This window comes from Theropithecus gelada, chromosome 4, assembly GCF_003255815.1.
Source record: "Theropithecus gelada isolate Dixy chromosome 4, Tgel_1.0, whole genome shotgun sequence".
Lineage (NCBI taxonomy): Eukaryota > Metazoa > Chordata > Mammalia > Primates > Cercopithecidae > Theropithecus > Theropithecus gelada.
Window position 1 is genome coordinate 125,178,927 of NC_037671.1, and position 17,411 is coordinate 125,196,337.

The following is a 17,411-nucleotide window of genomic DNA, read 5'->3' on the forward strand; positions in this document are numbered from 1 at the left end:
GAGAATGGCGTGAACCCAGGAGGCGGAGCTTGCAGTGAGCTGAGATCCAGCCACTGTACTCCAGCCTGGGCGACAGAGCCAGACTCCGTCTCAAAAAAAAAAAAAAAAAAGGCTGAGACCCTGGAGGCCGCGTGCTGAGGGAGTGGTCTGCATGTGTGGGCGGCCGTCCATCCCCTGGAGATGGATATGTGCTGGGATCTCTTCCCAAGGAGCAGCATCCACAAGTGCCCTCCACAGACCTGGAAGGAAGGATGCCTATGCCAGAGGTGGGAAGTCAGTGTCCCTGAATAAAATTCCGTGTCTGAAATTAGGAGCTTGTACCTGGAGAAGAACGTGCAAACCTGGTGGCCGGCTGCATAGTGATGTTTGTAGAATTTCCAGCACTCCTCTATGCCAGACTGGAGCCACTTTCTAGAAGGATATTTGGGTTGTGTTTTGTAAACATCTAAAGCATCTCTTGAGCACTCTGGTTTCATGAGACCACTTTATCCTTCTCCTGTTTCTTAACCACGGGCACGGAATGTTCTGGACATCCCGCCTCAGGTGCCGTGTAATGTGTCCTTATGCCACCATAGTAAACATGGATGGTTCTGAGCTCAGGCTCTGCTGCTTGCAGCTGGACCATTCATCTGTAGATAGTTGTGAGGAACGGCACCTTCCAAGGCTGTTTTGAGACTGAGATTCTTGGCACTCAGAGTTGGATGCAGCACATGGAGCGAGAGCAGCTTGGATTAGAGGGCGTGTATCTGTGCACGCAGGGACCTCCACACACGGGCCTGGATCAACACAGCTGTCCGAGACCCAGCCCCTCCATACCTGCAAAGCCAGGCCCTCTGCCACTTCAAGTCATCCGTCTCAGGACAGGGCTTGTCCTCACCTGTTTTCAGATTAAAATGTTAGCTTGCTTGTGGTGCCCTTTTAAGAATGGTGATCGGCCAAGTAAACTTGAAATTGAGGCTCCTGTCACAAAGGGTCTTGTGTCACACAGGCAAACGTCTTGACTGTAGGGTCTCCATGCTTCCCAGAGTCTCCTCCTTCCCCTGCCCCCAGTACCACTGGCCTCCATGAGGTGCATCCTGCCTGTGCCGGGGCCGCCACTCTTTCCAGGTTCCTTAGCTGTCCCTTTAGACAGGGCTTCTCAGCCAGCACTGTTGAGGTTAGGACTGGACACTTCCTTGTTGTGGGACACCTTGTGTGTCATAGGATGTTTAGCAGCATCCATGCCTCCCGCACTGGATGCCTGTAGCACCAGGACCCCCGGGCATGACAGCCAGAAATGTCTCTAGTCGTTAGGAAATGTCCCCTGGCATACAACAGTGATCCCAGTTGAGAAGCACTGCGTTATGTCTGTCCAATTATCTTCCCAGAAGCATGGGGCCTGCACCCTGTGGAGCTGTGGCTGCATCTCCTTGAGCCCCTCTGTGCCTGTCTGCAGCCTGGCCTCAGTGCCAACTGGGAAAGAATCCCTTGGAGTGTCCCCCCTCCCCCGGTGCGTGTACTTGACTGTGGGACCCCAAGATGAACCTTGGCTTTTCTCAGTTCACCCCAGAAGCCTTGGCCAGCCTCAGTGCTGCTCAACAACACGCCAAAAGTCTCACTGTAAATAACGTCATGAGAAAGTCATCAGCAGCCTGAGTCAGTAATGCTTCAGTACTGAAAAGTTCCCGGGCAGCTCGATTCAGACAACCATACTGAAATTATCTCCCTTCTCCACAGAAAGGGGTGGATAAGGGGATGGGAAAGGCAGCAGAACCCCATGGCTGGTGGAGGCTGCAGAGTCCACACCTCACCCTCAGTATCACCCCACCATCAGCAGCACCTTCATCACCAAGAAGCAGTTAATGAATATCCATGGGTGCTGTGCTGGGTGTTCTCTGGCTGAATAGATGGTTGGGGACCTTCTACCATGTGGATGGAGGAAGAAGGGGAGGAGGAGAGAGAAACAAAGCAGTGGACCCTGATCACAAGGGAATCATCTTCAAAAGCTAAAAAGAAATCACCAGACCAGGCGCAGTGGCTCACACCTGTAATCCCAGCACTTTGGGAGGCCAAGGCGGATGGATCACTTGAGGTCAGCAGTTCAAGACCAGCCTGGCCAACATGGCAAAACCCTGTCTCTACTAAAAAAAAAAAAAAAAAATACAAAAATTAGCCAGGCATGGTGATGCATGCCTGTAGTCCCAGCTACTTGGGAGGCGGAGACAGGAGAATCACTTGAACCCAGCGGGCGGAGGTTGCAGTGAGCCGAGATCGTGCCCTTGCACTCCAGCCTACGTGACGGTGCAAGACTCCATCTCAAAAAAAAAAAAAAAAAAAAAAAATCACCAAACAAATGTATGCAAGATACCAGTCCATCAGCAAAAAATAAATGATAACCAGGCATCCGGATAGGTACCATTTGTGTAACAAGGATTAAACGGTGTGTACGGGATGACAGTTTTCTCGTTTCACAGAGCCAGAAGTCTTGTCCTTGGAAATGGGATTTCATAGTGCTATTAATAGACTCAAAAAAGAGAAAGAGCAGAATAGGAAAGGAGTTCCCTTTGCTAATACAATCTATTCTGAGAGATATTTCAGTGTGTGTGATCAGCTTATAAACTTTCATCCTGTTTTACCAGACGAACAGCTCATCTGCCAGTCAGAGCATTCTGGCCTTTCCAATTTAATTACACTTGTCTCTTTTTCAATTCTCATCTGGACCCCCTTCCGCCTGCTTTTTATTACTTTTGTATTTATTGATTGCCTGCAGCCTGTCTGCTCTGAGTTCCCTCACTTACTCAGTGCACAGGATGGACAGCACATTTTAATGTGACAGAACAGGCTTCAAACGTCAAAGCTGGTGGAAAAGTTTCCATTTCTTTTAAAATGTTTTCAGAAAGCAGACTGGTAATATTAAAAGCCTTAAATGCATTCATTTCTTTAAGATTATAATTTCACTCCTAGCAGCCTATCATAAGAATAAATTCAAATCTTAGGAAATCATCTGTGCACATTTCAGTAGTACTTATAATAGCAGAAAATTGGAAATGTCCTAAGTGTACAGCAGTAGATACACTCATGATTACATTTTGGCATATCCACATGTTTGTTAAGTGATATTACAAAGATTTCATCATAACCATTGAAAGTGTTATATTATTCTGTGAAAAGTTAGTATACAAAACCTTATCTGTGTTTTTAAAACAAAATAAAAAACAGCTAGAAAAAATTACTAGGAGGAATTAACAAATGTTAATTTTGGATATATTTGGGTAATGGAATTCTGCGTGATTTTTTTTTTGGTCTTTCTACTTTGTGTATCTCCCAAGAATTTCAAACTGCAAAGGACGAATGCTAGAGGATGAATTCTAAAAGGGCAGAGACACATGCAGTAAAAAATAAAGATGAGAGAGAATTCAATAAGATCACGTAAACACCTGCTTCCCCGTAATTTAAACTGACTTGAAAGACATGAAGTAGGATTGATCCTTGGGCACATTTCACTTAGATTCAGGATCTTATTTTTATGAAAAGATTGGTTGCTGCCGCCACCCTAGTTTCTTTTGTGAGAAGCGGTCAGCTGTGCACTTTGCTCTGATGAGACCATTCCGGGTCACGGCTTCCAGAGTGCGTGTAATCACCGCTGCATGTGCCTGGGGGAGTTGGTGCAAGAAAGAAACTCATGCTCAGAAAAGGCTGCGCTCGGTCCCCTCTTTAAGCTCTGTCCTGGCAGATGTCCAGTAATAACAAAATAAGGATGTAGGGTGTGGCAGCTGTATCTGAGAGGTTGCTGTGCCACTGTCCTTATCAGAGGCTAATGGCCATGGTCAGGTCTATCTCGTGCTGGAAGCACTCTGGCCCCTGCATCCTGGCATGCATGGGTGTTCAACACGAGCTAGCTGTTCTCCTCCTCCTCCTCCTAGCTCATCCCTTCCACAACACCTGCCAGGGCAGGACAGGGTCCTAAACCGCATGTAAGATGTGTTCGTCCAAACTGCCTGACCACAGGACCCCGCTCTGCCTCTTTTCTCTGCCGTACTCGGCGCCTGCTGGCCTGCCACAGAGTGTGATTATCTACCACATCTGTCATTCACCCATCTCATCCACCAAATGGCAAGCTCTGTGAGGCAGTTTTAGTCACTGTTGTACCACAAGCCCATAGGCCAGTGGTTACACTTGACTGATGGAGATTTTGAATGAGGAAATGGACATGGTAGCAGGCTGCCCCGCTGGGGTGCTTCGCCATTAAGCCGGGTCCGTCTGGATGAATGAACTCACTGTGCTCTGTGTTTCCCTGCAGTTCGAGATGCTCACGGGGTCCCTGCCGTTCCAGGGGAAGGACAGGAAGGAGACCATGGCCCTCATCCTCAAGTGAGTAGTGTGGGAGCCCCCACAGAGACCTGTGAACACCCTCTGATATCAAGAGCTGCCGCCTCTGAACCTGGAACTGTGAAGTTCTAATTACATTGCTAGGCTTACATGCCGAAGTATTGTAAGCTGTTTTCTAAAAGTCACGGTTTTACACAGAATGGTAGCACTCTTCCACCAGTAGCAGTGGTGATAGGGTGCTGGGCATTCTAGTGACAGTGAGTCAAGGGAGCAGTTGCTGGTTTGGCTCATCCTGCTGAGTGGTTCTGGTGAACTCTTCTACCATAGGTAGTTTTCCATCAGTAAGTCACTTAGAATGTGTAGTGGCTGGTTTTCAAGTGTGATGATTGGTGACCTCCCAGAAGTAAAGTGTAGACAGAAAAAGACACAAGGCCTACAGGGCCTTGTCCAGAGAGACCCTGCTACAGGGAAAGGAGCAAGGGTCTCCTTTCCCTCCCCACCTGCTGACCCCATTCTTACAGCACTCCTGGTTGACCTTGGCAGGACTCAGTATTATTTTACCATGTGACTGGTTACAAACCATTTTCTGCTTAATTCTCATGAAAAATCATTTACTAAGCCAAGGTTTTGCTCTCAGACTGTAGGAAGAAGCCTGATCCCCATGCCACCTTGCCATAGAATCCTAAATGTGAGCAGACACCGCCGACCATCACTGTCCCAGAGCAGATGGAAGGAGGGCAGGAAACAGAGAGGCTGGGAGTCCCTAATCAGTTCCTTCCTAAGTGAGGCCACTTGGTGGAGGAGTCATAAAGCCATTTGTCCTCATGAGCCACTCTTGCCAACTCTGTTTGCAAATGGACACGTAACTTTGATAAAATTGAGAATCACCTAAAACACCACCAGCTCGGCTTTTGTAAGCTCTGTCCTTATGTAGATGGAAGGAGAGAGGGGAGTGAAGGAAGCTCCATCGTGAGGATGTTTTTGTAAAGCTAAGGGGTGTCTTTTTATTTCATCAGCCTTTTCCTCCATCAAGGGACCTTGAATTGCAGCAGACACTAAGAGCTGCAAGTCAGGACCTTCGCGTGATTCTCGTTGTTCGAATTTTAAGGGAGAAAACACGTTCTTTACTTTTTCTAAAGCTGGAATAATCCCTGACAGCAAGTCACGGGTGTGGTGTGGCCTCAGGGCATTCCACTTGGGAGGGATGGAGAATTTCTGGAGGGGAGCACCAGGTTCTGTGCCCGGAGTTCTCAGTGTGCTCTGAGGACCCCGGTGGCCCTGAGACCCTCCTGGGGTTTGCAGGTCCTCCTCTCGCAGGTTTTCTTCATAGCATCGCAACAGACTGAGCACAGGGCAGACAAGAGGGTCCAGCTGTCTCCTATGAGCCAGGAAGAGACCCACCAAAATGCAGAATAATGCCACTAAAGGCTTTTTTATATGTTTGGGAAAACATAGATAATTTCCATTAGCAATGCTATTTATGTTAATGGAAGTGTTACCGTTTTTTAATGATTTTATTAAATAATATGTTTATTAATAAAAATATTTATTAAAATGAATTAAGAAATATAAATTATTCAAATTTCTCACTTTACTTTCTACTGTGGTAAATATCACAGCTGTATTCCACATAAACGAAAGCTCTTTGGTGTCCTCAGTAACTTTTAAAGCATAAAAGGGTCCTAAGACCCACATGTTAGAGCACGGCTGCTCTGGGTGACTGTGACTGAGGTCTCTGAATGCTGACTGGGGCCCTCTTTATAGCTTGTCCTTGTTCTCCTAAAATAGATCCTAAAATAGGATTCTGTTTTTCAGAGCCAAGCTGGGGATGCCGCAGTTTCTCAGTGGGGAGGCACAGAGTTTGCTGCGAGCTCTCTTCAAACGGAACCCCTGCAACCGGCTGGGTAAGAGTCCCCGGGACACCCCACCACCACCATGGGAACATGCAGGTGCTGCCCCCCAAGCCACAGTGGAGACGTGGAGGGCCACCCACCTGCTCTGGCCCAATGCCGACTGATGTCACTGAAAACAGCCCTCACCTAGAGGTTGAATAGTACCAGTGCCATCTGAGCTCCAGGAAAAGAGGCCCCTTCACAGCTTCTAAAACACATAGTTGCTGCCAAAATACCATAAGCTCTTTTCTAAAAGCCACTGGTTTTACCCAAAATGGTAGTGTTCTACCAATCTGACTTCCCTGAGTTTTGAAAGTCTATCAGCTAAGGACAGAACCGTTGAAAAGCTGCTTCTAATTTAATTTTCCCTAAATTAAGAAACCTCCACATCTGTTAAAATCAGGATCTACTTTAATATTAACTACTGATTGATTTTCTTTTTGTGTATGTGACAGTGTATTGAGGGTTACTCCGTGGGCTGGGCAGGTCTTAGCGAGTGGGCGTGGCCGTGTTGTCTCAGAGTCAGACGGCAGCCGGAGCAGGGTGTTTCCGGTTCAGACAGCAGCAGGAGCAGGGTGTTTCTGGTTCAGACAGCAGCGGGAGCAGGGTGTTTCCGGTTCAGACCGCAGCCGGAGCTGTTGCTTCCGGTTCAGACGGCAGCCGGTGCTGTTGCTTCCGGTTCAGACGGCAGCCGGAGCGGGGTGTTTCGGGTTATTTTATTACACAAGAAAACAAAAGGAACACGTTCTGTTCTGTTTTTTTTTTTTTTGTTTTTTTTTTTTAACTCTAACCTCACAGATAGAAGACATATCAGAGGGAAAGGCAAAAATTAAATCAGGAAATATTTCATTTCGGAAAAAATACTAGATTTTCCTCTCTGCGTGCCCCAACCCCAAAGAAGGATGGACCCATTTAGCTTCTTCCCCACATCAGCTTCCGTTGCAGGGAACTTTTGCACTAATTTGCAATCCTTCAGTGATTAAAAGTGAAGCTAGTCAAAAGTACCTTCCTACTCCACAGTAATATTTTCACAATATGAGGTAACTGATGTGTAACTTTGTGATCTTAGAAAAAAGGAGTTAAGGTGATTTTTAAAAATCAACATCTATGTATTTAAAGTACTGAGTAGTAATTCCCATGAAATTCATCTTGTAATGAATTGTCATAGTTGTATTCACCTAATTAAACACATTTACATCCAACTTCTAATCCAGATTTTTTACCACGTAAACCACTCTTCCTTCCTGCGGATTCGTCTTCATAGGAATTCTTTACTTTATGTAAGGATGTCCCATAGTTGTCTTTACGAGGCAGTTCTCCTCCATGTAAGCAGATATTTTAAATCCCACTTTACAGACCTTTCAGTGATCACCCACCGTCGATGCCTTTGTCCACTTGGCCTATTTCCATTCTTCCACACAACGCAGTAAAGCAATTCCTCCTTGTCACTGAGCACCTCTGCGTGCCAAGCGTGGCTACCAGGAGAGCAGGTGACATGGTGAGCTCCCCATGGCGTGGGTGACATGAGAGCGGGTGACATGGTGAGCTCCCTGTGGCGTGGGAGCCATGAGAGCGGGTGACATGGTGAGCTCCTGTGGTACGGGTGACGTGAGAGCGGGTGACACGGTGAGCTCCCTGTGGCGCAGTGATGTTACAGGGTGTTCTGCCATCACTGTCTGCCAGTCACTGCGGGCCAGTCGAGAAAGCCAGGGCACGTGGGTGTGTCATCGCTGTCTGCCGGTCACTGCAGGCCAATCCAGAAAGCCCAGGGCACATGGGTGTGTGTCAAGAGAGTAAATCCCTGCAACATTTCAGCACCTTGGTAAAACCATCAAAATGTTAAACGTATGCACCCTTTTGCCCGGAAGTGTTACTGCCAGAAATCTCTCCAACAGAAATAGCCATACCCACATAAAAGGGATACAAATAAATAGTGTTTACCAAATATCTTCCTGTTTAACAAAGACCTGAAGATGAAGTAAGCCTCGATCGATAAGGAAGTCATTGAATCAATTACAAAACATCCACACCACGGCCTGGGGCTGGAGGACAGTGTCTCGGCCATGGTTCTGCACCATCCGCATTTTGGGCTGGTTAATTCTTGTTTTGGGAGCTGCTCCGTGCATTGGGGCTGTTTAGCAGCATCCCCACCCCCACCCCGTGATGATCAAACATCTCCTGACATTGGCAACGTCCCCCTGTTGAGAATCTCCACATTGCTGGTACTGACATGGAAGGGCCAGAGTCTAGACTGAATTGCAGCCTGCATGGCTGGAGAGTGTAGACTCGCCCTGCAGTGGAGCCCGTGCCACCCACACCCCAGTGCATCTGTGCCAGGGCACATGGCACCATTGGACCCAGCCCCCAATGCCACCTGGCAGGGCCCTGTGCTGGTGTCTGTGGAAAGGACTGTGTCCAGTGCATTGGATGAAAACTAGCTAGTAGATCACTGCATACATTTTACAGCACTGTCCCCAGTCGAGGGTCTGAGAGGCTGGGGAACTGTCACCCAGACAGAGGCAGGTTCCTTAGAGGGATATTTGCCAACAGTGCTGTGGACAAAGCTGAAGGCCCCAGCAGAGCAGCCCCAAGTCACCGAGATGCCAGTTGGGGGCGATAATGAGATAGGAGGCCCAGGATAGAGAGTGCTCGGGACCAGAGAGGAGGACACCTGGTCAGGGTAGAGGGCCCGTGCTGCAGCACACACAGGGGCACTGTGTGCGTGTGTGTGTGTGCGCGCGCTCACAGGTGTGTGGAGGGTTCATGGTTTGGAGGAACCTGCCAACCAAACAGAATTTTTGCCACATTGTTGTTACTAGGACCCCTCAGCAAAGTCCCAGATGGGACCTGAGATTCCAACCAAGAATCATCAGGACTCCTCCTTTTCGTCAGTGGTGACAGTCGTAGTTAGCCAGGGTCACAGCCACGTTTCCAAGAGATGTGCAGCTCCTAAAGCTGTCTGCACCTTGGCCCTTCACTCACTGGTCCTGGTGCACACCCCCGATTACACAGTGACTCAGCTCAGGATACGCAGCAAGGGCTCAGCGCTTGCCCTTAGTGCCCAGAGTCCCTGTGTACACGGGGCCTATTGTGGACAAGACCTCACCCTCTGAGAGTGGGGTCCCCAATGGTGGGAGATGCAGCCTTGGACAGAGGGACAGCCTGGGCTGGGAGAGGCAGGAAGCGCCTGTGTCCCACCCTGTGTCCTAAAGTTGCCGATTCACTGCAGTTTTCCGAAATCTGGGTGTGGTCTGGCCTTTTGTTTGCAGACCCCTGTTCATCACTGTATGTCTGAGGAGGTGGGGGAGGCGGTGTTTCTTAACTCTGAGGGTGTGTTTGGAGACAGACGCAAGTTGAAAAGCGTGTCCCTCAGCTAAGCCAACGCATGGCAGCGCCCTGGTTTGTCCAAATGCCATGTCAAAGGTCATGTTTCTGATCTGAGTCTTCCAGGTTGTGAATTAAATTGAGTCCCTTTCATTTAAGTCTCCGTCAGCAGTAAAAGCAACGCAGAAGTAACCCTTCCTAGACAGGAGGGATCGGGGGCTCACTGTCAGGGGCCTGCTGCCCAGCTCAGTGGATCTCAACCCACTTCAGAACATGCCTGCCTTAGAATCGGGTTTGCAATGCTGTGAACTACCACGAAATGCACAGAAACATCTTTGCATGCCATTTCTACTCGTCTCTCAACCTTGAAGGCTGCCCACTTCTAGAGCCCCTGGTCTCATTTCATCAGCCTTTTCGGTGTCTGGTCCAGAGCTGTTCTTTTCTGTGACCCTGGGTTGCACCTTTATTGTGTCTGTGGCTCTCCCCTCAATGTTCTCTATGCTGCTGGGTGTAAGCACTGCCTCCTCCACATAGCTCTCGGAGGCAGGCCCTGTGGGCGGTGGGAGAGGGTGGGTGGACAGCTCCAATGTTCCCCTGCCTGGGCGGATTTCTAATGAACCTGGAGAACAGGTCGTTCTCCAAGCCTCAGGTCTCCCCCGGCACAGTGCTGTTGATGAGGATGAGAAGATGCCTCGGCACTGCACTAAGACAGTGCATCATCTGACTTGAATTCTCACGACAGTACCTCAAAGCAGGTCAAACAAGAAACTTACGAAATTCACTTATGAAAACAGGTGTATCCATAGGAATTACTTTTAGCTGCCAGGAATAGAACCGTTAGATAATTTTAAATTTTTTATTCAACTAATTTAGTTTTCCAAATCGCAGTTTCATTTTCTCTTATTAACGCACTACATGGTCGTTGATGAGTTGTAGATGTTGGCAGCTGAACTACTGCTCTCAGGAGCCCAGATCTTCCTGTGGCTTCTGTTTCCCATCCTCAGTTCTCTGCCGTTTCATCCTTATCCTTGGTGCCTTGTGATGACAGCGTAGCTGCAACAGCTCCTGGCATCACATCCTCTCTGCAGGAGATACAAAAAAAAAAAGGGAACTGGATGGGGCCAACTGCCTCTGTCTCCTTTATCATGAAAGCAAGGCTTTTCTGGAAGCCCCTGGGAGTTCTCTGTACTTCTTGCTGGCTGAAACCCTGTCCATGGCACTCGTGACACATGGCACTGTAAGGAAGGCAAGAGACCAAGCATCTGTGGTTGGAGGAAGGAAACGAGGGCTGGAGTGGCGGCTTTACTGGCCAGGCAGCTGGGCCGGCCACAGGTATTCCCTGAGTGTTGAGATCCAGGAAGGCAGAGGTTGTGTCTGGTTCATCTTTGTGTCCAGCTCCCAGACCACACAGAGCCCCTGGTGAATACACTTGAACTCAAGTGAATTGAAGGAATTGCAGTTGTTGTTTAAGGTGCTCTGAAAAGCTCCTCGCCTCGAAGTGTGTGGAGTTTGGTCGAGCCTGAGCCTTGGTGCTACTGCTTCATCTCTATCCATTTTCCCCGTCAAGTGGTAAAGCAGAAAAGACAGCATAGGTTTGTGGGTACATCACGCCTTGGCCCCCGCGGTGCCCACTCAGATGCAGGGGCTCTGCCTGTGGATGTGGACATCATGCTGGTTCTATGCACTCACCCAGAATCCTTGTTCACAAAGTGTTTTTCTCCTAGTGACTTGCACAATCCCGTATTCGCTTAGCACTTCACACCTGCCAAGCACACACCCCTGTCATCTCCGACCTCCATGACAAGACTGTAAAATTGTGTTCATCATTTTTCGTTTGAGCAAGGCTCTGTTCCAAGATACAAGGGCTTGTCCCAGGACCCTGTGTGTGCAGGAGTCGGCTGTAGTCAGCACCCACCCAGCCAAAGACAGAGAGCAGTGCAGCTCTCACAGAGGACTGGGTCCTCCCTTCCCGAATGTGGAAGCACAAACCCATTTCTTCTCCATGGGCTTCTGAGAAGACTACATATGAGCTTCTCTTATTTAGTGAGGACGTGATTTGCCCTTAATCTTAAAAAGGGGGAAAAAAGGCCCTGTTCTTCTCATTCTTCATTAGCATGACATTCGGGGTCTTCAAGATTTAAAATGGGCCTTTCTTAATTCTTCTTAATTCTTTCTGATCCTGTAAGAAGTCAGGCCTGATTTTTCCTTTCCCCTGGGTGTTTGAGGGCCGTCCTGCTGCCAGAAGCAATGGATTCTCTGGTGTTGGCATGGCAGCAGGACGTGGGAGAGCAGGACCTGGGTGGCCATGGCCCCAGCTCTGTGAGCTTCTGGTCTGCGGCCCGCAGTGGCATGGGGGTTTTCTGGATTCTGAGTTCTAGACCCAACTAGGCTGTGGCCAGCTGCACAGCCATGGGCCCTGGCCCTCCTTTTCTCTGGGAAATGAAGGTGGTGGTGATGGTCCCTGCGGTTCCTTCCAGCTCTGACAGCGTGCGGCTGCGCGTGTCCTCTCCCCACACACATAGATGTCCCAGGTGGTCTCTTACCTGGTGTGGCACAAACATGATCTGTAAAAGCAGCCCCATCGGAACCCACTTCTGCTCCCCTCAGTCTTCAGGCTGTGAAGCTTGGGGCATCTTGTTACATCTGGTTTTCGAGAATCTCTGCTTTTGAGGCAATTGGAAAAGTGTTGGAACTCCTTATTGAAGGTCAAGGCTGCACGGCCACCTTAGTTTAGAACAATCCCTTTTGGGAGGCAACTAATTTAAAATGATCCCCCAAATTTACTTTGTGGTGAGGGCATCCTGTAGCATGGCTGTAAAGCACTCCGGGATTTTAGGGAAGATGAAGTAGGATGTGATGTCTCTCTTCTTCTCCCCTCCTTCCTCTCCTTTATCTTCCCATGCCTCCAGTCCCACCCAAACACACAGATTTCACTTATTGAAACTGGAGAAGTTCATGAAACCTTTCCATTTTACTAATTTAGGGGTGGGTGTCCCTCCTCCAGCGGCTAATCCTGTGGAGCCAGCCTGAGAAGATCACACTCTGTTTCCTCATCGTCACCTGAAGCCGCCTGTGATCGCAGTCCGAATAAGCAAGGCCTCTAGGCATTAACTGAGTGGCTCCCTGTCATTGCTCCTGGCTCTGGTTTCTAAGACAAAAACAAACTATTTAGAAAATTATTTCTTTCCTCCAGTTCCAGGGCAAGCACAGATACTGCCACCTGTCCCAGACACAGTATTATTCAGAGAATTTCCTGGGACAGTCCTCCCCCAGCGAGGGCAGTTGCATTTGAAAGGAAAGGGTGGTATCTCTGCAAAATCGCTGAGGGCCCAGATCCCAAGATTCATCTGTTTATCTCATTGGAGCACATTTGGCTCTTGGACCCCAATAGCTGAGGCAGAGTTTCCTGCTGGAAACTAGTGACAACCCAAGTAAAATGAGAAAGAACCAAGACTTCTAGTGTACCTGTGTGTGCCTGCACCAAAACAAAGAGATGCACGTGCATTTTACCATCTCATCAGAGAACTCAACAGAGCCCTTCACGCTGCAGCACATACTTTAAGATCTATCAGAGAGATAAACGTACTGTCGACCATCTCATCAGAGAACTCAGCAGAGGCCTCCACTCTGCAGCACATACTTTAAGGTCTACTAATTCAATTTCAAAGGGGACCTTGGCTTGATTCCAGAGCAATGTCAGACATCAGTATCCTTTTTAAAAGCCACAAATTAGAGCTGAGCCTTCATGGCTTATTTATTTCTAATCTTTGCAACAACAAAGACCACTTTGAGCTTTGCTCAGTCTTAATTAAAAATTGAAAAGGTTTTTGAGGAAAATTCCCTATAGCTATGCTTGTATTTCTGATAAGAGTACTTGACTTGGCCTTTTAAACTTGAAAAATGAACTCGTTTTAATTCACAACTCAATTATTTTTTACTTTAATATGGAATGAGAGTGTAATTATTCTCTTTTCCTGCAGAAAATTTCCCAGAATTTCACTGTAGCTTAATTTCAGAATTTTGTAAAAATCCCAACTTACTTGTTTTCATTGAATTTTGTAAAGAATTTTTATTCTGTAGAAAAACTGGGCAAAAAGCATCGAGCTTTAGAAAAACACTAGAAGAAAGATACTTACATAAAATCAGCCAGGCACTGTGGCTCACGCCTGTAATCCCAGCACTTTGGGAGGCCCAAGCGTGTGGATCAGCTAAGGTCAGGAGTTCAAGACCAGCCTGGCCAACATGGTGAAATCCTATCTCTACTAAAAATACAAAAATTGCCCAGGCGTGGTGGTGTGTGCCTGTAATCCCAGCACTTTGGGAGGCCCAGGCAGGTGGATCACCTGAGGTCAGGAGTTTAAGACCAGTCTGTCCAAAACAGCAAAACCTCATCTCTACTAAAAATATAAAAATTAGCTGGGTGCCTGTAGTCCCAGCTACTCAGGAGGCTGAAGCAGGAGAATTGCTCGAANAAAAAAAAAAAAAAAAAAAAAAAAAAAAAAAAATACATATATATATATATAAAATCACAATCTTAAGGAATATAAGATTCTTGCTTGTCAGATCCAAAACATCTAGTGAGAGTTGCAGATTTTTCCTAAAGCCCTCCCTGTCTTATGAAGGAGCTATTTAAAGCATGCCACTTGTTGCTTTCCATGAATGTTTTTGTGCTTTCGAATCAGCCAGTACCTGTACAGTTCTTCGTGATATTTCATGTCCTTACTATCTTCGAGGAGGTCTAGCCCATTTTTACCTCTCAAGTTAAAGTCAGCGCAGAGGCACACATTTGGCAACCCCCATTGTTGGCGATGGGAGAGCAGTTTCCCAACTTCCGGGTGAAGGGGTGTGTTTGTCCCACTTTTCGTAAGTCAACCTGAAAAATCTCTACAAAACTAAAGTACATGCATCTCACCCAAGTAATTCCACCTCAAATAATATATCCTTCAAATATATTCACACAAGTGCACAGAGAGAGATGAGAAGCTGAAATCCACATCACCCAAGGACAGTTCACTGAATTACCGTCGTCTACACAAGGGATACTATATAACTATTGAAAAGTGAGGTCAGTCTGCATGCACTATCATGGAAGGCTGTGTAAGTTATAAAAAGAAATGTTAAGTAAAAGTAGCGATGGGTGTTGGTTAAAAGATACCAGCCCCCCGGAGCTCACCCAAGCATGGAAAACGGCTCACCTCGGGCCGAGATCGCCCTTCAAACTGTGTCTAAGTGAGTTATCATCAAGCTTTCGAGGAGCTGTGGACCCTCCCACAGGTGTATTTACAACCTAAGATGCCCAGGCTCGGCATGAAGAAGATACAGTCAGAATTAATTGCCCAGCCTTTATCCAGGGAGGGCGCTGGATTTAGTTGCTTGCGGAGCTGGAGCCGGATAGTCTGAAAACCCGGTGGGGCAGAGTCACCTTTACCTGCACAGACAGCTGGTTTTGTGACTGGAACTTCCCCCCGGCTTCTGACTGCCGCGAGCCTTATTCTCATTCCTCCAAAAGAGCCTGGGATTGAGTTCTCCCTTTGACCATCTGGGGAATTGGTGGCTGTTAGAGGCCTCGTTCTAACCCTGGGCCCTCGCATGGATATGCAAGGCAATCGCACACCTCCAGCCTCCCCTGTGTTGAGCCTCTCAGATAAGAGCTCTCAGTGCTAGAGCTCTCCCGGACCTCAGGGCCCAATCTGGGGGCTGGGAGGAGGGGCGAATGCGCCTTCATCGCCTCCCACCTGCCCTCTCTTGGTGTCTCCCCTAGTGTGAGTCCCCTCGAGCTGTAGACTCTTCCTCTCTATGGCCTCCCCCAGGGAGGGAGGGGACCCCTCTCTGCCTCCCGACCTCCTCGCCCCTGCCTCTTCCTTAATGAGCCCCCATCAGCGGGAAGCCTCTGGATTCCCAGACGATTCCGTCCAGTCCAGATGACAGAGGGATCAGTGGGCAAAGCAATAAGCTAGAAATTAGGAAATCAAAGGAAAAATGTGCCCTCTGTGTGCGCATAGTGTAGCGAGAAACGCGGATAAAAACACACGTCTCTAATGCCCGGCGGACCACAGTGAACACTGAGCTGTTCATTGGCCGCCCCTCTGTGTGAGTTTCTTGGGGCAGCCGTGACAAACCACGAACTGGGCAGCTTGAGCAATAGAAACGTGTCCTCCCACAGCTCTGGAGGCCAGAGGTCCAAGCTCAAGGCTGCAGGGCTGTGCTCCCACTGAAAGGAATGTGTCCCCGGCTGCTCCCAGACCCCGGGGCCTTGCTGACCAGCCTTGACCACTCCCAGACCCCGGGGCCTTGCTGACCAGCCTTGACCACTCCCAGACCCCGGGGCCTTTCTGACCAGCCTTGGCCGCTCCCAGACCCCGGGACCTTGCTGGCCAGCCTTGGCCGTTCCCAGACCCCGGGGCCTTTCTGACCAGCCTTCACTGCTCCCAGACCCCAGGGCCTTTCTGACCAGCCTTGGCCGCTTCCAGACCCTGGGGCCTTGCTGGTCAGCCTTGGCCACTCCCGGACCCTGGGGCCTCGCTGGCCAGCCTTGACACCCTTGGCTGTGAATGCCACACCCTCACCTCCGCCTCTGTCTCCATGTGGCCTTCTCCTCCGTGTGGGTCTGTGTCCAAAGTTCCCCTTGTTCTAGGGACAGCAGTCATAGGAGATGAGTGTCTGCCCTGCTAATGCTGGGCTCATCATACCTGCAGTGACCCATTTTGCACATGCGGTCACATGGTGAGACAATGGGGATTAGGGCTTCAGCATATGAATTTGGGGGAGTTTACCCCTCCCAGAGTTTCTGCACAGATATTTACAGCTGGAAGAGATGGCATAATGTGTTTATACATGTCCAGACTACCAGAACTAGACTCATCTCGTTCCTCTCTTATTCTGCAGGTGAGAAAACGGCCCTGTGCCCCCTTGTGAGTTGCTAAAGGCTCCTTGGCATCTGAGTCTAAGACTAGCATTTCTCCCACCTCCACATCCCCTGAAGATAAAATGTCTTCATTCAAAAGAGTTCTAGACTGAAGCCCCCAGCCTTCGTGTGTGATCTGTTCAGTGAACGTGTGCTGAATGCCCGTAGCAGGTGCTGGCTTAGGAAGGTGGACGGCACTGCCACTGACCTCCAGAGGCCACTGGTTTAGGGCCACTGATCTATTTGAGTGGGGGCAACAGAGCCACTCTGTGAGGATGCCTGGGTTGGGTCTCAGAAGACGTGCCGGATGCTGGACGGGGTGCAGGGGGAGCTGGCCGTCTGGGCCCAAGAAATGCCACAGGAAGTAGTAGGAGGAAAGGAGGAAGAATGGCACACCCGGAGGCACGTGTGACTCTGTGATATCCCCATGCCTGGGCAGCGGGTGAGTGGAGAGGAGACAGAGCAGCTGGAGGCCGGGCCACGCTTGGGAGCACGCGGTGGGTGTGGTGGCCATGGGGGCTCTGCAGGATGCAGCTGAGGGGACACCAGCCTTATTTCTTTGCACTGTTTTTCTGGTGGTTGTGTGGTTGTGAATTACAGAAAGACCCTGGGGTGGCTCTAGCAGCGTGGGATGAGCCAGTCTAAGCAGAAGGACCACAAGCTGGGGCTGGCAGCAGGGAGTGGGCACATCCCGCGATAGAGGCCTTGGAGGGTCACACCCCTGCTTGGGCTGTCTGCTTTCTTCTCCGTGCAAGGAAAGGGCCTCCCAGGTGGAAGACTCGGTGACTCTGAGTGATTTGCAAATTCAGGAATTTCAAAGAACAGAATAAAAGAAAAGTGAGAAAGGGGCTCCAGGCCAGCGCCCTCGGCACCACACCCTGTAAGCGTGGACCAAGGCAGCATCAGGAGTAAGCTCTGGGATGAAGCTCTGCACAGACAGGCTCAGCAGGACATTCGGTCCCTCTGCGCTTGGCGCTGCTCCC

At 49.1% G+C, this 17,411-nt stretch overlaps 1 protein-coding gene across 4 annotated transcripts in view; it reads left to right on the plus strand.

Moving 5' to 3' along the window:
- The window catches only part of RPS6KA2 (ribosomal protein S6 kinase A2), a 452,256-nt gene that overhangs the window by 375,428 nt on the left and 59,417 nt on the right, over window positions 1-17,411 (plus strand). For all 4 annotated transcript variants that reach the window (XM_025381624.1, XM_025381625.1, XM_025381626.1 and 1 more), the window contains 2 exons: window positions 4,280-4,350; window positions 6,124-6,212. In XM_025381624.1, coding sequence (XP_025237409.1) covers window positions 4,280-4,350; window positions 6,124-6,212 — 160 coding nt within the window. The remainder of the gene's footprint in view (window positions 1-4,279; window positions 4,351-6,123; window positions 6,213-17,411) is intronic.